Genomic DNA, 22,904 nt, shown 5'->3' on the forward strand with positions numbered 1-22,904 from the left:
AGGTTGCATGTGTCTTCTACCAGTATAAGAAACCAGTAATCTTCTTTATGTTCCCTTGTATGTGAGAAAGATTTAACTTTGATATCTGCACATGGGACTCTGTCAGAATATGAAAGGAAGGGAATGAAGTCTCTGACTGCTTGTGGGGCTTTGCTGTGTGTGGTTGACAAGTGAACGTAGTCTGAACAGTGTTAACAGGATCTCCCTCAAAAGACATAATGTTTATACCCTGGAATGTTAATATGAATTGGTACATTTACCTGTTTTTCTTTCACTTGTTGATAGAAATATTATTTTATTGTATCTTATTCATTGCAATTACAGGATTGCTTTTGTAAAAGAGCCATATAAAAAAAAAATTGTCCTCTCAGAAAGTGATTTTTCTTCTTTAATTTTTATTTCTTAAATATGATTAGAAGTATGAAAGAAGAAAAAAAGTAAATAACTGCAATGAAAAACATAGAAAATATTGCAGAAAATATATCTAAATTATTTGTTACCAGAGCAATATTTAGCTGTCTTGGAGACACTATAGTGGGTTTTTTGTCAGTTGGGAAAAAAAAAAAAAAAATTCTATCCATTAAATCAAGCTCTCAAGAAGTTCTCAACCCCCATCACCTTGGCTGCCATAGGATAAACAATATTGCTTTTCTCTGAGATGGGAAGCTTGAAGATGCTTTCTATGTTTTAACACTGAATTCATATACCACTATCAATTTCTGCAATGTCTTTTGTCTCATATACTGATTGAAGTTTTTTTATGCTCTGCCTACTGCTACTTTCAGTAATAATAAGATGAGAACTATCATTAAATGTGGATTTTATATGTCATATAATTATACTAAATTTAATAGTTTACCTGTTATATCTATAGTTTTGCAGAAATAAATATTCAGACAGTGAGAGCAAGAGCAATATTATGACTTGAACTCTTCTAGAAATATAAAAAATGTAATGAGATCTTGAAATAATATAGCCAGAACAAAGCAATAAAAGAACTTTTAGATAGAATTTTAGAAGATAGATTTACCTGAAGAAGAGCCACTTGAAAGGTTGTTACCATCTGAAATACAATTAAACTAAATTTACAAAAAGCTTTTGCTTGCAACAGATTCAAAAAATAAACAGACTATTAAGAAAAGAAGGCAGAATATCAAATTTCCACACATTTTAGAAGAAAATTCAGGTAGCTTAAATTCACATACAATATGTAATATGCAGAAGAATTGTTGTGAAAGTGCATTGACTTTTTATTTGGAAAATTTAAGAACTATTCAATTAAGAAATTTTTGAAAATTACTAAGGTTTTTTTGCATAGATCAATATGTTTCCAATTACAAAGTTGGCTAAGGTTCCAGACAGAAAACTAAAGTAGGTGTACACAAACTAACATGCTATTTCTCATGAAATGGAACTTCTAATTAGTGAAATTTTTTTGCTAGAAAATGACAATTTAATTTGGATGAAACTTTATAAAAAGTTGAAGAATTCATAATTTCCATCCAAAGAACAGACTTTATTCACTGAAACTTGTTTAGAATATGAGCTTAGCTTCATATTCCTGATAGGCCTCACTTACTTCACATCTTCATGGCAAGAACTCTTTAGGCTGTGTGTCCTTGCCAGTTGCTCTCAGGTCTATGAAATGCCCAACTTGCCTGGGCGCTTAAAACAATCAAGTACTAATGATAGGATTCTATGCTTTAGAAGTAAGACATGGTGGATGTAAACTCCCTCATTTTTATCTATGGATCTATTTTGTTTGCTTATCTTAAAGCAAGCATTTTCATGTTGAAGACTATACATAAAAAAACATATTTCTTGTAAACAATATTCATCTAAAAGCTTCCTCAATTAATTTGAATTTTTTTACTCTCTAGTAGAGTAATTTTTGTCTAAGCTTGAGATACCCTGATAGTTTTGATTTTTTTTCCTCTTCAAGTCAGAATCTGTAATTCAATTTAGCAAGTGCACAGATTTGTTAAGTTCTCTGTGCAAATTCTTATTATGAATAATAGAGATGTGTCTCTTTCTTCCATCAGAGAATGAAGTAAAATTCACTACCTTTGTACTTTCCTGAGGGTATGTATTATAATATGGGATGACTTTAGAAAATCATTATCCTAGCCTTCGTTACCTCACTGAACCCGCCCTGTTTTAAATGTCCTGAAAGGAACAGCTAGATAGGAGACCTGTTAAAAATTAATAAAAATATATCACTGGAAGATCTGTGTGATATGTATAAGTTGCCTCCACTGAAAGCTACTGAAAGCTGTGTCACTCCCTCTTTTTCATTTTCAATCTCTTTAATCAGAGATTGCTTTTTTTTTGCTGAATGTTTGTACAAGATATAGCAAAATCTCTCTGATCGAAGCTGGGTGAGGCTGTAATTTAAACAGCTAATTACAGTTCAAGGACTCCAGGGAGGATTCCTTTCTGAGCTGAGCCCCAACCGCAGCCATCATGAGGAAACAGAAGTAGAGCTAGCCCAGTTGTATTTCTCTGTCTATAGAAGACGACTAAGAAAAATTATTTATCGCAGTGGCTGTTCTGTTAATTTAGGCAGTTAGGTGTTTGTGGAGCACTGAAGGTGGTAATAGCAGAGGTTCTTCTGTCTTTTACAGAAGTGATTGGTGTTTGGACATATTCCTTTGCTTAGAGTTCAACACTGTTTCAGTTTGTCTAACATTTACTGTAATTTACCTTGGAGACAAATATGCATAATTGACACTGGGGTTTTCAGAACTATGCTGCTGGTTGGCTAGATAGAAACCTTTGTCCTCCTGAACACAATTTTTCTTCACTAGCCCGCACTGAAGATGAATTTGCTTCCCGTGGTGCCGCTAAAAATAAGATCCTGGACAAATTTCTCATTACATTTGGGCAAAGTCAGGGGGTTGCTTTTATACGTGTCACATTCTATGAGGAAAAATTGCATGCATCAAACTGTAGGCAGTGTTTCATGACAATCTAGGACTAAAAATATATGCTTGCCTTTAACTAAACTACTATTCTTCATTATATAGCAAAGTGTTTTGCACAGAGGAAAGCAAATACTGTGTTTTTGAGGTAGCTCTTTGACTGGAAGGAAAGGCCTGATTTTAATTGCAGTTGTGTTTGTTTACATCAGTCAATGGAGTGTTCTCTGCTTCTCAGATGTAACTCCAGTGCTAGGGCCAAGAAAGAGGAAAACTTGCTGAGGAGTAATCACCTTGAAGTTGCTTCAAAGGTTTTCTGACTATAGTTTTGGCTATTTTAAGAATATTACTAGCCCCTTCACTTTATTTGAACGTTATCCAAAGAAAGTTATTATCCATTTATTGGATGCGTAACAGATCGTCTCATTTCCTTCACAGAAAGAAACCCAAGAAATTATTCCAGGGTGTCTTTATTAGACTTATAGATTTTCAAATGATAAAATGATAAGAAAATCCTGAAATATCCCTCTTTGGCAGAATGCAATTACATGTTTAATTAAATAATCTTCTGGGCTTTCTCCCATGAGATAATAAACACAGTGTTTGGGAACCAATATTTGGCTTTTAGGTTAGTACTTCTAGCTAGTCAAACTGTTTTGAAATTAAAGGAATAAAACTTGTGATAAAGTAACCTCAACTGACTCGATATTTTAGCCTACTGAATAATAGAAATTTTGATCTAGACAGGGCTGGATTATATGTTAGAAAATGACCTAAAAAATAGGTCAGTAAAAAGGTAAAATGCTCTAAGTGGGGCAGAAAATGAAGACAACTCAGAATTAATTTCTGAAAGGTTTTTCTCATTACAATCCCACAAATGGTGTCTTTTGAGCAGAAAAATTGTAGCCACATTCTACATACTGAAGTCAGTATCTTTAGATGTATGTGTTTCTGTCAGTTTGAATTGGCTGTTGATTTTTTGGGTTCAATCTGTCATGATTGGTTTTGATATCTTGTGTTCACTAGTTTTACAGACAAGAAGTATTTCTAAGCTTTGAGGAACAGAATCAGGTGCCATGAGAAAATAGTAATTTATGCCACTACTTCTATAAATTGCTTTAAAATCTCCTCATAAAATAATGGAATGGATTTTTTTGAGATTTGGGAATAAAATTGGACTCTAAGCATCCCTTTTCTCAACCACGGATATAAAACAAATATTTGCACGCAGAAGTTATAGCTTAACACTTTATAATAAGGATTTTAATGAAGTTTGTACAACACACTGAATGGGAAATCATATATTATTTTGGTTAACAACAGCTACTAGTAGATAAATTTAATTTCCTAGTGTTCAAAGAAATTTTTTGCTAAGGTGGTATAAAATGACATCTCTTCTTAATTTAGTTCATTGTTGAAAATCTGTGCAAAGCTCTCTGTTCTTTTTTACAGTGAGTCTAACAGGGAGGAGTTTTCTTTTACCGGAGTATCTTACTAAATATACATTATTTATGCATTATTTCAGTTGGAGCTCAACATTTTACACAGCTTTGCAAATGGTTAGATTCATGAAAATTTATGAACTACATTTTTGGGAATATTTTTTCATCATTATAGTGGCAATCAAGCAAATGTTAGTGTCTTAGAAGGTGTAAGACAGAACAGTCCATATGAACTGTTAGAGATGAGTAAAATCCATTTTTAGGGCTTATGTAGCTCAAAACTATCAGTCTTAACACTTCAATACACTACACAAATATTGATTAATCTACAAAACAGCTATTTATGTCTTCAAGTGTTTCACATGAAAAATGTGGTGGGGTAAAGTTATTAAGTGTTTTTATCTTTGGGTATAGATGTTAATTTCTGGAATTCTAAAAGGTTTACATCATCTAAGAAAAGGCAACGCAAAAGCCAAAAACATTTTAGAAAAGAATTGAAGTAAGAATGAGTAGAACTCTCATATATGGAAATGAGACAAACCTTAGAAAGACTGAATAATGAATGGGCATCTATAGCAGAAATTGGTTTCTCTAAGTCTCGCTTTAAGTGCACATTGTACGCATATGGACAAGAGGATGTTACCCAGCTGTGGGATAAGTATGTACAGAAGAAATTACAGAAGAAATTTCTGCATGTCTCTGAATGCAAAGATGGAACAGGGGTAGTATTAAATAAGTTTGATTAGAAGTTTAAATTAAAAGAAATGGCAAAAGTTTTGGGCTATACCCTTTTTCCTAAAAAAAAAAAAAAAAAGAGTTATATATGAACAAAAGCTAGCTTAGTTTTACTAGGGAAGTGGCATACATTGGAAAATAGAATTGTGGCAAGGTACAAAAACAATGAAACAGAAGAGTGAAAAATCAGTTGGATGTGATTTATTTACAGGGTTTAATGCATGCTAGGATCTTCCAAATTTTCACTATTTGGTTATACAAAAACTGTTCCCATTGCCAGTGAGAGCTGGTGATAAATTCTTGCCAGAAAAAATTAGGATCAACTGAAAGGACTTTTATGCTGCTATTGTGAAGTCACTATCTTCACTTTTCACATTACTGTCTATTCAGACATTTGCTGCATATAAAATAGGAACTCTTGAACACCAGACTAGGAAGAATTCTATTTATACTCAAATGTGCTCATCAAACTCCTGAATCATACCTTTTCCTTTTAATAATCTATTATTATCATCATCTGCCAAGCCCAGTGCTGAATCAGAACCTGTGTTAGCCATCATCCTGGCACATAACAAAAGACAGGATCCTTGTACTAGAGAGCTCACAAACACTGTTGAAAGTATCTGTCAGTATTCAGATGATAAAATTTTAAGTTTTCTCCTATCCAGAGCTAAATGCAGTCACTGAGCTAATCCTAAAAGTTGTTGTCTTCCATAGGTCTTAATTTGTTCAGAGGGCCCTCAGCCCTTTAACAGATTGAAACCCCTCTTCTCTTCATGGCATGAAATGCTTTTTTATTACATTGCATTAGATTTTGCAGAATCACAGAATATTCTGAAACAGAAGGATCAGTGAGTCCAACTCTTATGTGAATGACCCATACAGGGATCAACAACCATCCATAACCTTGGTGTTATTAGCACTCTGCTATAATCAACTGACCTCACCTCAGTGGCAATTTCTGTCATGAGGAGGCTTATGGTAACTGTTAGTGTTCATAACTGCTGGCTGCAGCTTGCAGAATAGATGCTTTTAGAAAAAAGGAAAGGCTTTAAAAGGATAACACTTGATAAATTTGATCAATTCTTGATAAGTCCATTAGAGGAAAGATGAAAGTATGAAATGTTATCTTGTTTTCTAGGGTCAGGAAAACAGCTGCAATCTATTTGCTTCCTAATAACTATTACTTCTCTCCTGCAACCTGACTCAGTCATTTTTTTTTGCTCTCATTAGAATGTTGAAAAGATACTCTAATATGAGAAAACTCAATCTAAGGAGATCTGGAAAGAAATCTCTCATGATCTGCATGCTTCTGGGTAGTAGATGTTAATGTAATCTGAAATCTTTTGTCATTAGCAGTTGCTTTCATGGTTGTTTGTCAGAGATGTATTGCACTTGTTGTTTGTCTGGTTCCTTCTCTACTTTTATTGTATAAATTGCTGCATTCAAAGGGATTTTGTTACTCCCCCCCACACCCGAACCAGTACCTATTTCTGTCCATTTTGTGTGTGATCCAGTGAAAAGAGCTCACCTGGTTTACCTCCTCTAAATAGAGAATGATGATGAAAAACTATCTCCTGCAGACTCTGCTGTATACCTTTCTTACGCTGGGAACATGGCTTTAAAAAACATGTTTTTACTGGTAAAGACTCCACCTGTTTTGACTTCTTTTCTAGCTTGTTGGTGTCTCTCTGCCTTTCCTATATTTCAAGGCTTTTGTCTGTTTTAGTTTAAAACCCCCATTGAACTGTACACAATATTCTGCAGTTATTTCTGGATGTTTTGCATAGCTTGGCCTCTTTCTTGCCAAGAGACATTTTTGGTTATGTAGCATATTTTGTATCACCATCCATCCCATCCGGCCCACGTAACAGTCTGCTCTGAAACCATAAGCAACTCAGTAGAAGACGGAGCAGCCATGTGCCTGCTCTGGTTTCTGCCAATTTCTGGCATCTGGCTGTACCCACTAGCAGGAAAATGGCTCAAGTCACCTTTCTTTGCCTCCTTTTACACCTTGATCTCTCTCTGTGAGAGATCAGTTATGTACCGAGCTTGTTAATTTTTCAAGAACTTTCAGCAAGGAAATCCCCTGTGTATGTCAGGTGTAAATACCATAAAAAAAGAGCAGGATGTTTTGACAAAGTTGGGGTATTTTTTGCAGATTTCCTCTTTAGTGGGTTTTCACTTAAAAATGTAGCAAGCGATAACACTTGAAAGTGTACAATGATGTGTCACAGATATCTGAACAAAATGTTCTTTTTCAAGATATGAAGCTCTGTTTTTTCTCCCCAATTGGTATTTTACCTTCTATTTCATCCATAAAACCACAGTAAACATGGACAAGTTGAACAATTCTACCTATGTTATAAAATTGCTTTTTAAATGCAGAAAGTAAGATGTTTCAAACTCACAAAACCATGGTATACTAAAATAAAACCAGAATATGGGTAGGGTGTCACCCTGAAAATTAAGCCTTCTGATAATGTTTTCATAGTTTAAGTTACTTTCCCATGAATGTTCTATAAACATAAGTTGTTTATCACATTCCTTCTAAGAAACGTCTTTTGATGGATGTTTCACATGACCAGTGTGCTTGGGAAGGTGCTAACTGAATTATCCAATCCCTGGTCATTGTTGAGAATCTATAAATATTGGAGTCAGATATAAAGTCAGAGAATAAAGGAGTAAAGGAATAAATAATGGAGTCAGAGAATAAAGGTACCTTTTTCTGTTCTGATACTGAGAGGTGTTTGTGTGAAGCATTTTGTGTCCTCTAGTGACAGTAGGGTGTGCCAAATTTTTTTCTGATGCAATTTTAAAATTTTTCTTATACCCCTTAATGGGCTTTTAACTGTATCATTAGCAGAAAAAAAGCATTTTCTTGGTATCTCAAAAAAATCCCAACAAAAAACTGTTGTGTTGGTTATCAAAAAAACCCAAACAGTGCAAAACAGAATAAGAAAAGGAAGCATAAACCATAAAAGATTTTAAATATATACTGTAAAGACTATTTACAAAGGCTTTTTTAAAAAATATGATATTTGGTGAACAAAAATTATTTGCAGACTGCAAGTTTCCAGTAATGGAAATTTTCTTTGCCACATTCTTATACACCCAGTCATTGTAAGGTGCTATGGACACTTCAGGTACTGTGTAGTGTTTGCATCAAGAAAGTTCTCTCCTTGCTTCTCAGAGTGAGAATTGTACCAGCCTTTATTTCCTAACTAGAGAAAACTGAAGTGCTGATTTAACAATTGGAATACTTATGTTCCTTTATTGTGCTAATGTTAAAGATTATCTCACTGTGAAAAGGTGTTTTCCAAGTGTAAATGCTCACTGTTAGAACATGCTGTGCTTTAGTAAGAGCTTGTACAAATGGGATGTGTTCTGGGAAATCTTGTAGTAAGAGTAGATTACATGAGTGGCGATGCAAAGCAGAAGGGTCGTGTGCTGCTGCTGCACATAGTGAAGGTCAGCAAAAGAGCACATGCTCTGCAGATATTGGGACAGAAAGCTACAAAATGCATTTGTACAAGAAGTGGACATTTGTGTTGAAATTTCTAATTTTGACAATAGTTATGTTCCAGAGTGGAATGAAAACAAAAGCATTTCCCGTACATCCACCTCTTCCACCCCTCCCATCCTTCAAGTCAATCTAACTACTTCAGTTTGATAAAATCAGGATATTTAATTGTGTTTTAACTGATTTTTATATTTTATAGTCTAATTCAATCACATTTCACCAACTAGTAATGAAATGCCACCAATTATTTTTTATAAAATAGGAATATTCAATCATTGGGATTTCATCATTTTCTAACCTTATTGCCAATGTTGATTACTTTGACAGACAAAAGTAGAGATAAGCAAAGAAATTTCATTGAGCAACTTACGATTTACAAGTTTAGATGGTAATATTGGCTTGCACTTCTCAGGAGATGCCACATTCTCTTCATCTGTTACATACTCAAAATTAATAATAAACATCATTGCTACTCCCTCTTGATTTTTCACTGGAATTATGTGGGTGTTGCAAATGAAGGTAGATCCTGCAGATGGATTGAAAAAAAAGGAAGAAATATATAAATGGAAGGAAAAATCATTTTTTTCACTTCAGTAAGTCTAGTTATGCCAACAGACAATGAAGAATATTTACTTGAATTCAATAATTGAGCATCATACATATTATTCTTTAATTTAAACAATGATGACAATTATTGTTTAACAAAAAACAAAAAACACAAAACCAATTTCATAGAAAGAAATACCACTGTTCCTAATTTCCTGGAGTCTTACCTTTACTAAAAGGTGTCCTTTAAAATGGCAATTTTATTTTTATTTTATTTTATTTTTTTTTTGTTCACTGGAAGTCCATATAGATGGGCTTGTAATATGGAGACATTTAACACCAAAATTAGAAATGTGAACACTGTTTCAACCACAGTCCTTGCAAAGAAAGCAAAACCTGATTCTTCTAAATGTCGAACATTCTTTAAGCATTTGGTTCTATTACACAGTTTGAGTCATGCATTAAGTATTTATGGATGTAAATATACCATTATTCTTATTTTAGCTCTTAGTCTTTTGGGGACTTTAGGGAAATATTTAGGTTTGTGTTAAAAATGATAGTTGTTTTATACTCCATCACAAAAATCTTCTGAACTGTGCTAATAATTTTCAATAACTTCCAGGAGGGTTTGACTTAAGTGTTATACAGAATTTGAAGTATGAATTTAAAAATACCCTAGCTTTCACATGTAGGGAGCATACTCAGCCTATACTAAAAGAAACGGAGAGTGTAAGCTTCAATACCTCTGGTGCTCAGGATGTTCTTGTTTTAAAACTTAATTACAGATTTAAGGAGTTTTTTGTGTTAATTCTTCCACTATAGCATTAGAAGTTTCAGTTGACAAAGTCATTAGTTTTGATTTAATTATTTCTATTAATATTATAGGACATAGTGGTTCCAAAAATAATGTGATTGCTGTAAGCAATACAATAATGTGCTAAAAACTTCATGCAGATACAACTGTGAGATGGGGTCTTTCCATGATAATTAGGTTTAATGTACATCATCTGCAATTTAGGTACTCAAATGCAATAATAACTGAAACTCGACAGCCTGTGCAATTTGACAAAAACCAGATCTTGATCTAGATTGCACAGAATTTTTTTTTTTATTTGTTTCCATTGAGGAGAGCGATAGTACAATTTTTATCATTACAACCAAGACCAGATTCTGGCTTCTAATATTTAATATAGTATTTGCTATAATGTGGTATATAGGGAGATTTGAGTTATATATAAAATTGACATGCTGGCCTTTCAAGTTTTGCAGCTGCAACTTCCATCCATTTAATAAAACAGTTAAGCTGTGGCACTTGGCACAGTTTCCATGGTTACAAGCTCAATGACTTTAGTAAACAGAAAATAAGCAATTTAAGACTGTTCCATTAGAGCTAAAAATAGAAGTGCTGCAGGCCAACCATTGCAACATAGACTGGTTAAACAGAGGGTTTGGAGAGAATTTAGAATAATCTTTGTGGTTTTAGCTAACAAATAAAATACATACTCAGTTCAAAGAGTCAAAATTATATTTATTGATTTGCTTGGAAGGAAATTATAGGGATGGCTTTGACATGGAGATTTATAGGTTGAGCAGGTATCCCCCAATATCTGGAAGTGGGTTTTGCCTGAGGTGTGCATGACTTTGAATCACACCGAACTTCAGTGGATCAAATGTTTGTCGGTATTTGCAAAGGAGGATGATGAGGACACTTCTTTAAAAACTTTTCTGCTTTTGAAGGCAAGGGTGTTTCAGCTTTTGAAATGCTTCCCACAGTGCTAAGTAATGACACTATTTCCCATTTGCGTAGAACATTCCGCTCTCAAGAATTTACAAACCTCATTTGTATTGGAACTAGGGATTTACATCTCTGGGGAGATGCAGGAGTTGTTTAACAGTTCACAGCTTAAGAACATGGCAATAAGAGCAGAGAATTGAAAATTTAAGCTGTATGTAGAAATATTTCGGAGACAAAAAATAAGAAAGGTTCATATGTGGTTTAATTTAGCATGGTTCCTTTGAAGACCAAATACACCATAGACTAGTAAGTCCACTATAGTTCATCAGTCTGAAGTTTTTCCAAGAAACCCAGGCTTTTTTAGAGGAAAGGAATGTTTACTTTTTTTGTATGACTGAAAGTGGGATGCTGCAAGTTAACCAAAATATAATGACAGTCGCAGTCACTGTCTGTGACACTGTTAGTGTTTGTCTTTAGTACAGACACTGCTATCTTCTATACACTTATCAGTATCTAGCTCTATTGAAGAGACAATAAGGATATACAAAATTCAAAATAGAAAGGAATACCCTGGTGTGATTTTAAAATAAATGATGAATACAAAGAAGAAACAGTGGCAAATTCAAAATATAAGCTTTGAGTTGTTAGAGTTGATAGCAATAAAGAAATAATAAGAAGCAGCTTGTTTACAAACAATCTTATTCAGTATTTGCACTCTGGCATCCCACTGCTCTTCATTGCACTCAGCATGTTTTTCCTGTTTTGTCTCTATGCTGAATATTTCAAAAGTAAGACATGCTTCCGATGAGCAATAAAAATGGTGATGTAGTTTTTGGAATTTGCATTTCTTATCTAACAGCACCGGGCAAGTGGATGATTTAAGGAAAAGAACTAAGAAAATTATACCTTTATAATTAATAAATTCAATATCCAGCAATATATCTGAATTTTCTCATGATTAATAATTACTGAGGAGTAATCATGAAATATACCTGTTTTGCTCTTTTGTTATCATCACTGGAGATGATAGAGGACAAGTTGGATATTTTCTTGTCAGCTTGAATTCTATGGTTATAGGGACTTGTTTTCTTTTATTTAAAACATTGTAAATCCCACTGTTTCATCTAGTAAAATCAGTGGGAAAATATCCATATGGGAAGAACAGATTTCGCTCCCCTATTTCCTGTGTGGATATGATGTATGATTCCATAGTTATGTATTCAACAGTATAATTTCACAAGACCATACAGCCTTGTGTGAAACAAGTAACTGCCAAAATACATACACAAGTGACAATAAATATTTAAGAAATAATGGCTTAGGGTATATTAGGGTTATATAAGGATATATTGCACCCTTTCAGCAATTCTGATGAAGGAAAACCATTTAACTATCTGTCTGCATAGTGTTTAAAGTTGACTTGCTTCAAGAGAGCAGGGCAAGGCTGGCATATCAAGCCAATTAACCTGGTTCGTAAACTTTATTTACCTTCCCAGTGATTTTTTACAGAAGATTTTAGGGCAGATTTTTATCAGACTGCATCTTCTGGATACAACTGCATTTGTTTATTAGAATTGTGGAAGTTCCATTTATAAACAGTTTGGAGAGGACAATGCAACAGTGATGACACTCCAAATTCTCCTATGAAAATCTCTGACAAGTACACTTTGAAAAATGACAAATTCAAAACAACTAATTTGATTCAGCCTTCCTGGGAACAAAATTTTCACAGGCCATTTTATAGGCCAAGCTCAAAGGATCCCCCCCCCCCCCCCCCCCCCCCCCCCCCCCCCCCCCCCCCCTGAAAAATGAGACAGTGGCATGTAGGTAATTGTCCTAATTCTGCAGAATTGCCATGGTGCACACTACAGGAACCTTTCAAAATTCATCGTCATTCAGGATGGCTCTGGAACTCTCTTGCCCTGAATGGGTTTTACAGTTGCTATCTGCATTTCACCATTTAAAAATTTAGACTCCTGCACTCAGTACCAATTTGAGGACAGTCTTCAGAAGGTCAAGACTGGTTTCAATATATTTTGGAACCAATTATGGCTCCCTGTGCCAAAGAATTTATGACTTCTCAGATATTTTTTTGTTACTAGAGCTGCTGTAGACAACAGACTAAGGCTATAGAAAGAAAAAGTACTGAATATGTCCTCTGCATGCATGTAGAAATTTTTTTGCAGGGTGACCTCATACCCGAGTTTCCTAGGACTGTGATAGTTTTTTACTTCTATGACCTACAGTAATCCAGTTTAGGTATCTCTACAATCCATAGCCATTTCTGCTCATTTAAAATTGAAGATGACAAAGAATAAATCAAAACATAACAGAGAAGGAGCCAACAACAGCTTGCCTACTAGAACAAGTCCAAAGACAGTCAAAAAATAGAGGCAAGGATACTCTGCGTTTCCAGATCTAGACAGTCTTATTTGCAAGACAGCTCTGAATGAAACATGTCTGCATTACCAAAATTTTATGGTAATACAGGGACAAGAGAAAGATTCTGGATATTCTTTATGCTTTTATAAAATAATCACTATTTTTATTGTGGAAATAAATACCCTCCACTTCCCTCAATAGTATTCACACTTTGTCATCAAAACAAGTGCTCAGAATTCCTTCTTTTATAGACATAAACTACCAATTATAGTAGAAATGCAGTTGAATATATTTCATATTTAATTGTGTACAAAGCTTAGTCTTAATTCTATCACCATTTTACTGAAAGGGGGCACAGAAAAGTCCACATAGTTCCCATTTTGTTAGTAATTAAGTGAAATGTTGTTTTCATAGGTTCTTTTTTTGACTAGTTACTGTGACATTATTAGAATGAGATCACTATTATAACAATTAGAAACTTAATATTTCTCTGTTAAGCAAGAGTTGACTTCTGTAAATACAAAGGACACTACGCAATAAAACATAATCAATCTTATTTTGTTATCCTATGTCCATGTTTATAGCCTTATTTGTCCTTTCAACGTAACATGGCTTATGGGGATTGCCCAATGTAAATAAGAACTTACCTGGGGAAAGAAAAAGGCAGCTAATCTCAGGGAGAATTAATGCAGAAGATCAGAACACCTTCTCTATCTTTGCCTGTTCATTATGAAATCTTCATCTGTGGGATGAAAAGCCAAAGCATGGCTTTCTGCTGACTCCTTCACAAATTCAATATTCTTTTCCTTCCTAATGGCCAAAAACCTCCATTGCTTTTTAATTCTTTCAGCTTGGGGATGGTTTTGGAAAGGTGTAATACTTTTTTCAGGCAGAACATAAAGGGAATTTAATAAAATTAAATTTGTGTGCTAGTCTTGGGAAAGGAAATACTGTCCCACTTTGTGCAGACATTCAGGAAGGCTGAGACAGTGAGCTTTATCTACCATGCCCAGCATTCAACTAGTAACAAGCCCCTTGGGACCGTATGAAATGCAGTTAATAAAAGTCTTGTTCTCTGGCCTAAACTGCTATTTATAATCCATTTTATCACTAAATGCTGGCAGATAAAGGACATAGACATGTTTTTAATATGGAGTGAGAAAAAGTCAAAGGAACTGTGCAGTAGAGGAATTACTCGTAAGGCAAGGTGGTAAGGGACATAAAATACCTTGTGAAATAAAGCTGTTGGTTGCACATAGCTTCTAAGATTTTCACATTCCTGAAATGCCCTAAGAATAGGGAGAATATTCATATTTTATACAGCTTTGTGTGAGATGTAATTCTAGATTTATTCCTTGTTGTTCCATAGCTACTTTCAGCCAAACTTTAAAAAGAAGGAATGGAAGCAAGCCAAAACCTTTGTTTTTCCTAGGTGTTGTCAAGGTTCTGATAACAAAAGTTTAAAAACTGGTTTTAGAAAACAAATATTGTGAATGGTGCAGAAGAATGACATCTGAAATTTACTGGTTGTAAGTTACTAATATGAGGCCAGTATAGCAAAGCATTTTGTATTCTTGAAAGGTTATAGACAAAGAGAAAGAAATTGAAAGAGAAACAGTACCCAGGGAATATTTGCTCTGCTTTGTGTGGTTTTTGTGACTTATCCCTGAAGAAAGTCCTTTCTTTTATGCTTAAAATTCAGAAGCCTATTTACTTCCACTTTGAAGTCCACTCTAAGCAAACACTGTGTTAGGTGATGTTTAGCTGGCATTTAGGGACAATTACACTGGGGATGTGTATTGAATATTCAAGCAAAGCCAGTCTGTCAAATAATGAGGCATGATGTGTATTGTGATGTGGGGACTCAACATGACCAATCAAGGACTTACAATCCAATTCTTTCTGTTTCTATTCAAGCATAAGCCAGGAACACTGCAGTATGTAACAAAGAACATTGTTTTCAACAATGCAAAGTTTTACTTTCATTCTAAAATCATGTGAAGAAGTCTATTCCTGTAATGCTATATTGAAAATAGTTATGCAAAATTTCACATGGTTTTATGTTAAAGGGGTCCTTTAACAGCAAATACTTTTGCAATCCTATTTTTCTGTTAACTAAAACCAAACTAACTTCTGTTAACTAAAATTATTTATTAACAGATTTTCACACCTTAGCCTTCTTGTTTATACAATAAAAATGAGTGTAAGAAAGACTGAATCTGCCTTGAGAATATTTCCCAGCACTTTGTGATGTAGAACCATGTCTCTGGAGACAGATACCACATAATTACTTGCTCAGCTCAGTAACAACCCCGTGAAAATGATACTGGACAAATACTTCTGTCTGTTTATACCTGCAGCTTTTTGCATCTTTGCCGTTGGAGTCATTTACTCAGACCTTTGGAGACATCTGATTTGTAAACACCCTATTTAAATTTCGTCAAAACTTTGGCTTATAGGAAAGAATTATCCTTGGATATTCCTTTCTTGCCTTCCTTTTACATTTGTTATGTGTCTGCACATATGAGGAATAGGAGAAAACTTGATGCTAAGACTAAAGATGATTATACTGGTAGCCACAAAAAGCATCTATTCTGGGAATCCCAGTTTGCGTTGTCAGTGTTGCCTGTTGCTGCCCTTCAATGTGTACTAGCACAATTTTACTTTCTTCTAAAGGTGTTAAGACTGAGACATGAAAAGGGTTTTAATCAAACCAGCATTAAAAATTAATGAAGAAATTAAGGACAACTCAAAGAATCTCTTGATCCCATTTTCACAATTGAATTAGTAGATAACAGCCCCACAATATTAAACTGTGTCTCATAAATTTCCATACAGAACTTTGGGCAAGTTATTATACAATTCTCTTTATCTTTCAGCTGCATCTTCTGAGCTGTGTCTGAATGTTACCATTTTCCAATTTCATCTGACTGAAAATGAGCCACTGTGAGTGGCAAGGATGGGGAATTCACATGTTTACTATATCTGTGTGACTATTCTGAAAGACTCACTGCAGAAAATAATTAAAAATAGATGGTAGATTGAAATGTATTATATCCCTTTTGAAATTAATAGCTATGTTTAAGGGCATGGGTAGAGACAAGAGGAGTGCATTTGGCTGATATTTATTAGGGACCTTACAGTGATTAAATGAGACCTACTTCCTTTGACATTTTAATCCACCGTCTTTAGCAAACATTCATTCTGTCACCGAAATGGTTGTTGGTACTATGATTTGATGTATAGGACCATTTATGTTTTGTAAGGTATTAACTTACACTGTTTAAAGGAAGAATTTTTAAAGTAATAAACTAAGAAAAAAATTGCCCTCTGTGGATTCTGTGGACATGTTCATTACTGGACTGGCAAATATGTATATCTCATTTGCTCTCCATTTAATCCCATTTGTAATATAATTAAATTGGCAGATAGAATACCGTTCAATTGCTCATTCCAGCATTTTTTAGGCTACACTGCTGCATTGTTAAAATTATTGCTAAGATCCTAATTGTACTATGTACTCCTACACTAATAGGCTATGGTGATTAATTGTAATGCTGAAAACATTTTTTAAGGGAGGAAAATTTCCTGCTTTGTTGTTTAAGTGTCTATAAACGTAGAGAAGATAGAGAGCAATTAAATATTTGGCAAGGAAAGAAAAATGAAATGAAATGTAAAATAAAAAAACAGTGACATGTTTATAAAGAAAAGAGCAATAAGAAAGCATAGTGAAAAATATTGAAAACTGTACATGGAAGGTAAAGATTTGTTTAGGTTCCAGGCTGCCTGTAGAACAATTCTATTGAAAGCATTCTATTGAAGCTGGGCCAAGATAGTCTATTGCAAGATAGACTTTTTTCTTTCTGTCTTAGCTCACCTTAAAACTACATTTGAGTTTTGTTAGAGGGAGTTTGTCTAGAGCACAGACTGAAGTCAGGAGGCCTGGTTCTGACAGTCAGTCTTGAACACTCAAGCTGATCTTAGATCCATGCTTGCACATGCACAGTCGGGGGAAAGCTGCATCTGAAATTGTTTTCTGGATGGGTTCTCATTACTGGCAGTTTGGAAAGATGGTATGTTCAAATATGACTGTTATTTGGAATTGTTCAGGCCCTAAACTTAGTCTAAAATCTTTTTCATGCTGTTTTCAAGTAAGGAGCAAATAGTATTACTTCTGAAAAGCAGCGTCTGTGACTTGTTAATGGGATCTTTCTGTCTGCATATGCAGTTGAACATTTTGGGCCCAGTTCCTTGCACCTATGTAAGGTTTCTGAGTGCACACTGTATTACCTGATGCTAAGAAATCAGACATGGAAGGTCAGAGCAGATTGCAGGGGGTACATCTATGAAAAGAAACTTAATTATTAAGCCTGTAAACCCTTTGCAAATCAATTGTCAAATAACTGAGGAAGATTTTTCGGTCTTTTGTGTTGCATCTGTTGCAGACTATGTGAAAGAGGCTAATCCAATGCTTCTCATCTCATTTTCTTAGTCTAAATACTTCTTTTGCAGACACTTGTCACATAGTTATAGTGAATCCAAAATATACTACAGTTGATGAATATCAGAACTGAAGATTTAAACAGAAAAACATTGCAAAAAAGTGCTATTTATGAAAGAAACTGAAATATTTCACTGAGAAATTTTCAAAATTAATTATTTATTATTTTTAAAGGACAATGTTAAATTTTCCTTTTTCTACATTGCACATCACAGTCCTGTGAGAAAAAATGTTTTTAAATGTGAAATTTACTGATAATACATTAAGAAGAAATTGTCAGGATTAACAGTGAATAGTAAATTCAGTTTGCTCAACTGTGTGATACACTTGAACTGAGGATATTTTATAAAAGAGATTTTTTTTTTAGATACTAAAACTTGACTAGAGTTTTCTGTCTATTAACAAAAGAGAACTCAGAATGTAATATCTTAAAATATATAAAGAAGGATCAGTGATGAAAGATCATACTCATTTCTGAAATTGAAGTGGTTGGTGAAAAAACCTTGGTTCAAATAACAATAATGCAGCACTATATTTTTAGTGATACTAACAGATATTTGTATTAGTTTAAGCAATTTTCAATAATTTTTGAGTCTGTCAAGAAAGAGAATTGTTTTTAGGGAAGGTCAGGATAGGAACTGCATTAATTCACCAGAATTATGTGCATTTAGAATAGGTTTTAAAACAACTAGTTTTCATTGTGAAAATGCCTTTATTTTTTTTATCCACATTTTCAGTAAGCTTATTTAGAGAATTGCACCAAACAAATACCAGAAGTATAGTTCAAGATGAAAAACATTCATAGGACATATTTTCTCCCACATTTTTTTAACAGAAAAATTGCAGAATCCCAGTGTCTGTTCCAAAACATTTTGTGACAATTTCAAATTTAAATATACTTTACACAGAAATCTTTGCAAAAACAATGAGGTGAGAAATAATGGTTCTAATTTCTTGTTTTTAGTTAGTTGGCCAAGAGTTAGGAAATATTTAATTATATATGCTAAACATGAAGATGACTTTTTTCTTTACTTTTCCCCCTCAATTTTTCTTCATTTCCACCTCTATAGTTCTTTTTTTCCTCCTAGATATTCATTTCTAAACCCTCATTAAAAGGTATGCACCTCTGGGCATTAAACTGAGAAATGTCTTATTATGTTCATGAGAAAATGAATCTCAGGTTCGTTGAATATTGCCCATCTTGCAGAAAATGTGCAGACTAAGACTTTTTTTGTGAAAGTAACCTCATTTATTTCCCCAAATGAAACTACATAAACTATTTTAAGAACTAACTGAATAACCTTGTAAAGCAGAATGTAACAGAAAAAAACCCAAACAAAACCAACACCAAACCACAAAATGAAACCCACAGAATTCCTCCAGAACTCCATTTTTGTAATTTGTTTCATTTATTCAAGGTATTGGTCCTGAATACAATACGAAGTTAAAAAGTGATCCAGATTCTGTCCTTTCTGACACTGCCATTTCAGGGAGAGGACAGGGATTGTTTTGTCATACAGTTATTAAAATATATCAAAAAGAAGAAGTCATTAAATGGCCATACAGTCTGAAGGGCGATACAGAAAAACAGATCAACAGCAGATCCCCTTAGGCAAAAGGGAAATGCTGTCATTTCTGCAAATTTTCACAAGTGCAATGTACATTCAGTTCCACTGGCCACATGGAAGGAGTACCATTTTATAAATATAGGTGCCTTTCTTATTGAAATCATACCCTTGGAAAATCATACTCATGGGAACATACCCTTCCTGATATTTTGTAAGTGAATTGATCATCAGTAGCTTGAAATACACAACCCAAAACTTGTAGAAAAAAAATAAATTATGTCATTGTATACAGGGTCAGTTGTAAAGTCATTGTGTGTATTACAGTGCTTTATGGTAATCCAGCAGAATGTATCTAAAGGGGAATAATGGCCAGACACAAAGTGAGGGGTTCTTGTTGCATTCAGTAGCTATTACAATGTCTTGGTAACAGGGACAATGATGTAGAAACCCTCATCAGTGGGAAAGTCAACCCTGAAAGCTGATGGAAGTAATCATGCTACTTGGGTCACATAACAAATGAATGTAACCTCCCAGGACAAAGAAAGCAGTGGCATTTGGGAGCTCATTGTAACACAAAATCAGGGGTTTTTGAATGCACATTAATAAATGTAGTGGGAGGTCTATGTAAAGAAGGGTTTTCAAACACACCAGCAAAATATTAAACTTCTTGTAAAAACAAAAAGAACCTGTTTCCTGGTGCAAAATCTCCAAGCCAAACATAATGTATTTTTAATTCAAGTTTTCATTAGAACTGATAAATATGAATAATTTACTGGACTAGAAATTCATGGCTGCCCTGGGGGTGGTTTTCATGACCTGATTGCAATCAGTTTAGACAAACAAAGAACAACCCCAAGCAGTAAAATAGTGGTCCTAAATGGGTAATTTTCTATGTTTGAGAAAAATGTAAGCAGAAATAATTGGGAGGAGAAGCCAGACAAATATATGAATGAAAAATTGCAATTCTTAATGAGAATGTTTAAATAACTAAAGAGTAACAATTCAAAGGTGCCAAAGATCTTAGCAAGTCCATCTGCACTGAGTGCAAAAGTAAGGGTAACAAATAGGGATTAAAAACTATACAGTGAATGGAGAATGGAGAAAGTAAATACACATCTGTGGAAACCGTGAGGTATGAAATACCTCAAGCGAAGAGAAGAATGTGACAACTACGGAGACTAATGAGAGTAAGAATACTCTCATTAGTGAATACAAGAAGAAAAAAAATAGCTCCAGTAATAGGAAGGAATTTTTTACTCTGAAGGTACTGAGGTCCTGGAAGAGGTTGCCCAGAGAAGCTGTGGATGCCCCATCCCTGGGAGTGTTCAAGACCAGGCTGGATGGGGCTTGAGTAACCTGTTCTAATGGAAGGTATCCCTGCCCATGTCAGGGGGATTGGAAGGAGAGGCTCTTTAAGGTCCTTTCCAACACAAGCCTTTCTATGATTTTATGATTGTGCCAGCATCCATGAAAGGGATACAGTGGCAATGAAATGACTGTATGGCAGTAAATCTGACATAAGTTGTAAGCAAAAGAAGGGAACCTATGATGTTAGATTAATTTAAGAAAGAATACCTGACAGAAAAGTAATTAATGTCACTCAGTGTGGTAATGCAGACATTATTAATGGACAAGAAATCTCATTTGATACTTATATTCTTTGTATAAAAAACAAATCAAGTAATCATTACAGATATATGCATTTGTAAGGTAGTCTACTGATTTTTATGCAATATTCTAGTAAAGTAATAGCACTATAATTGTGAAAAGCTCATTACATAGTTTACAAATTGTCTGAGAGCTTCCGAAAAGTCATTAATGGAGGACCACAATTCAATGCCAGTTTCTAATGAAAGTCCACTGAAATGACCACAGTAGCATTAATTTGCTTTGAAAAGATCTGAAGAAAATATGAAATACTTTTATGAAATGCAAGGATGCTTCATAAACCAGTTGTGAAGTGGCTAATGATATGTTAATGAGTCAAAATAGAAGCATTTAAATTATTCTGTAAGTGGGACATAAAATGCAAAAAATGCATTATGAAATGGTAAATTTAGTCAGACAGTTAAAGAACCAGGGCATGTAGGCTGAAATGAAAAAAGATAGCTATAGCCTGGAATGTACTGTCTCACAAAAGAAATAATAGGATAATATGTAAGAATGGTGAACAGTGCCTGAATAAAGAAATAGAATAAGAACTTGACCTTTCCCTATGTATGTATGGCTCTTAGGAGACTAAAACTGGATTGCTGCATACATCTTCTGGCATGTGAATTCTTAAAGTCCATTGAAAAATGGAAGAGGGCATAAAAATGACCAGTATAATAGCATTCTTCAGAATGGTGTGAATCTTAAAGATGTCAATCTGTTGTTTAGCGAAAAGTGATTTGAGATGTGACTTGCATTACAATCAGTAACTTAATGGAAGGAGTGTTGAATATTAAAGAGCTCTTGAGTGTAGCAGAAAGAACCTAAATGTCTACAAGGTAAACCTGATAATTCAAGCTGTATCCTCTGGATACAGAAGATCAGAGGAAGCAGCGGTTATCCATCTCTTTGTGTTTTTAAATCAAGACTGGAAGGAACAGACAAGTCCTTCTATTGAACATACAATACCATCTACATAATATTCATCTTCATAAAGTTCTAATGTTTCTTCTGAACATCTCATTTCAATCAAAGAGGAATGTCCTAACTTTGCTCTGAATACACAGTTCTCCATGAACCAAGATGCTGCCCCCATCCTTCTTGTGCTTGGGACTGAAATTTCATGTGCTCTCCTTAGTCAATTGGTAACACTTCAAAATTGGTTCATGATTTTGTCAGATTTCAATGTTCTGATCCTTGTAAGAGGTGGGATCCCAGTGGAAGCAAGGCCAGGTGACATGGGAAGAATACAGAGAGACTACCGGACACTGACATTTTGTGTGGTCAAAGCTCAGTTTGAGTTGATGAGCCTGATGTGTCCCTTCCCACACAGTATATTCTATGATTAAATGATTCCATGGGATCCCATTTGACCATCTTTTGGCATATCCCTTTGCAATCATGGTACAGCAGTGGAATAAATTTCACAAAGCATGATTCCTAACTTCTTCATCTCTCCTGCTAATGGACATAGCAGCAGGTGGCTGTGGGATGTGCACGCTTGTTTTTCATTCAGATGCATGAGCATAAGTCAGTACTCTGCAGTGCAATGTGGAGGTGCTGTGCCTCTATTTTTCTCATTCTTTCCTCATCAGCAAAGGGCAGTGGTTCCCAACACTGACCCTCCCAATAATGATTGCTGGAGAATGTGTTTGGCTGTCTGGCCTGCATTTGCTGCTCAAATAGAAGTTTCCCATCTCTTTTAGGAAAAAGGCACAGGACAGATGGTGATGCAGGGTGAAAGCACTTTTGGTGCAAAATCATTATCATTAACTACATCTCCCCACAAACAATACATATTTATCTGTCAGAATGAAATCTGCCTTGTGAAATGTTAAAATTTTCCTTTGCAATTACTCTTAAAATAAATGCCCTTTTTATCTACTAACAACTCCACCTGATTA

At 34.6% G+C, this 22,904-nt stretch overlaps 1 protein-coding gene across 1 annotated transcript in view; it reads right to left on the reverse strand.

The window, feature by feature from the left end:
* Nucleotides 1–22,904, reverse strand: part of KCNH7 (potassium voltage-gated channel subfamily H member 7) — a 204,977-nt gene that overhangs the window by 74,899 nt on the left and 107,174 nt on the right. Inside the window, exon 3 of the mRNA XM_058840561.1 lies at nt 8,985–9,144. Within this exon, the coding sequence (XP_058696544.1) occupies nt 8,985–9,144 (160 nt within the window). The remainder of the gene's footprint in view (nt 1–8,984; nt 9,145–22,904) is intronic.

This window comes from Poecile atricapillus, chromosome 5 (genome assembly GCF_030490865.1).
Source record: "Poecile atricapillus isolate bPoeAtr1 chromosome 5, bPoeAtr1.hap1, whole genome shotgun sequence".
NCBI classification, from domain to species: Eukaryota; Metazoa; Chordata; class Aves; order Passeriformes; family Paridae; genus Poecile; species Poecile atricapillus.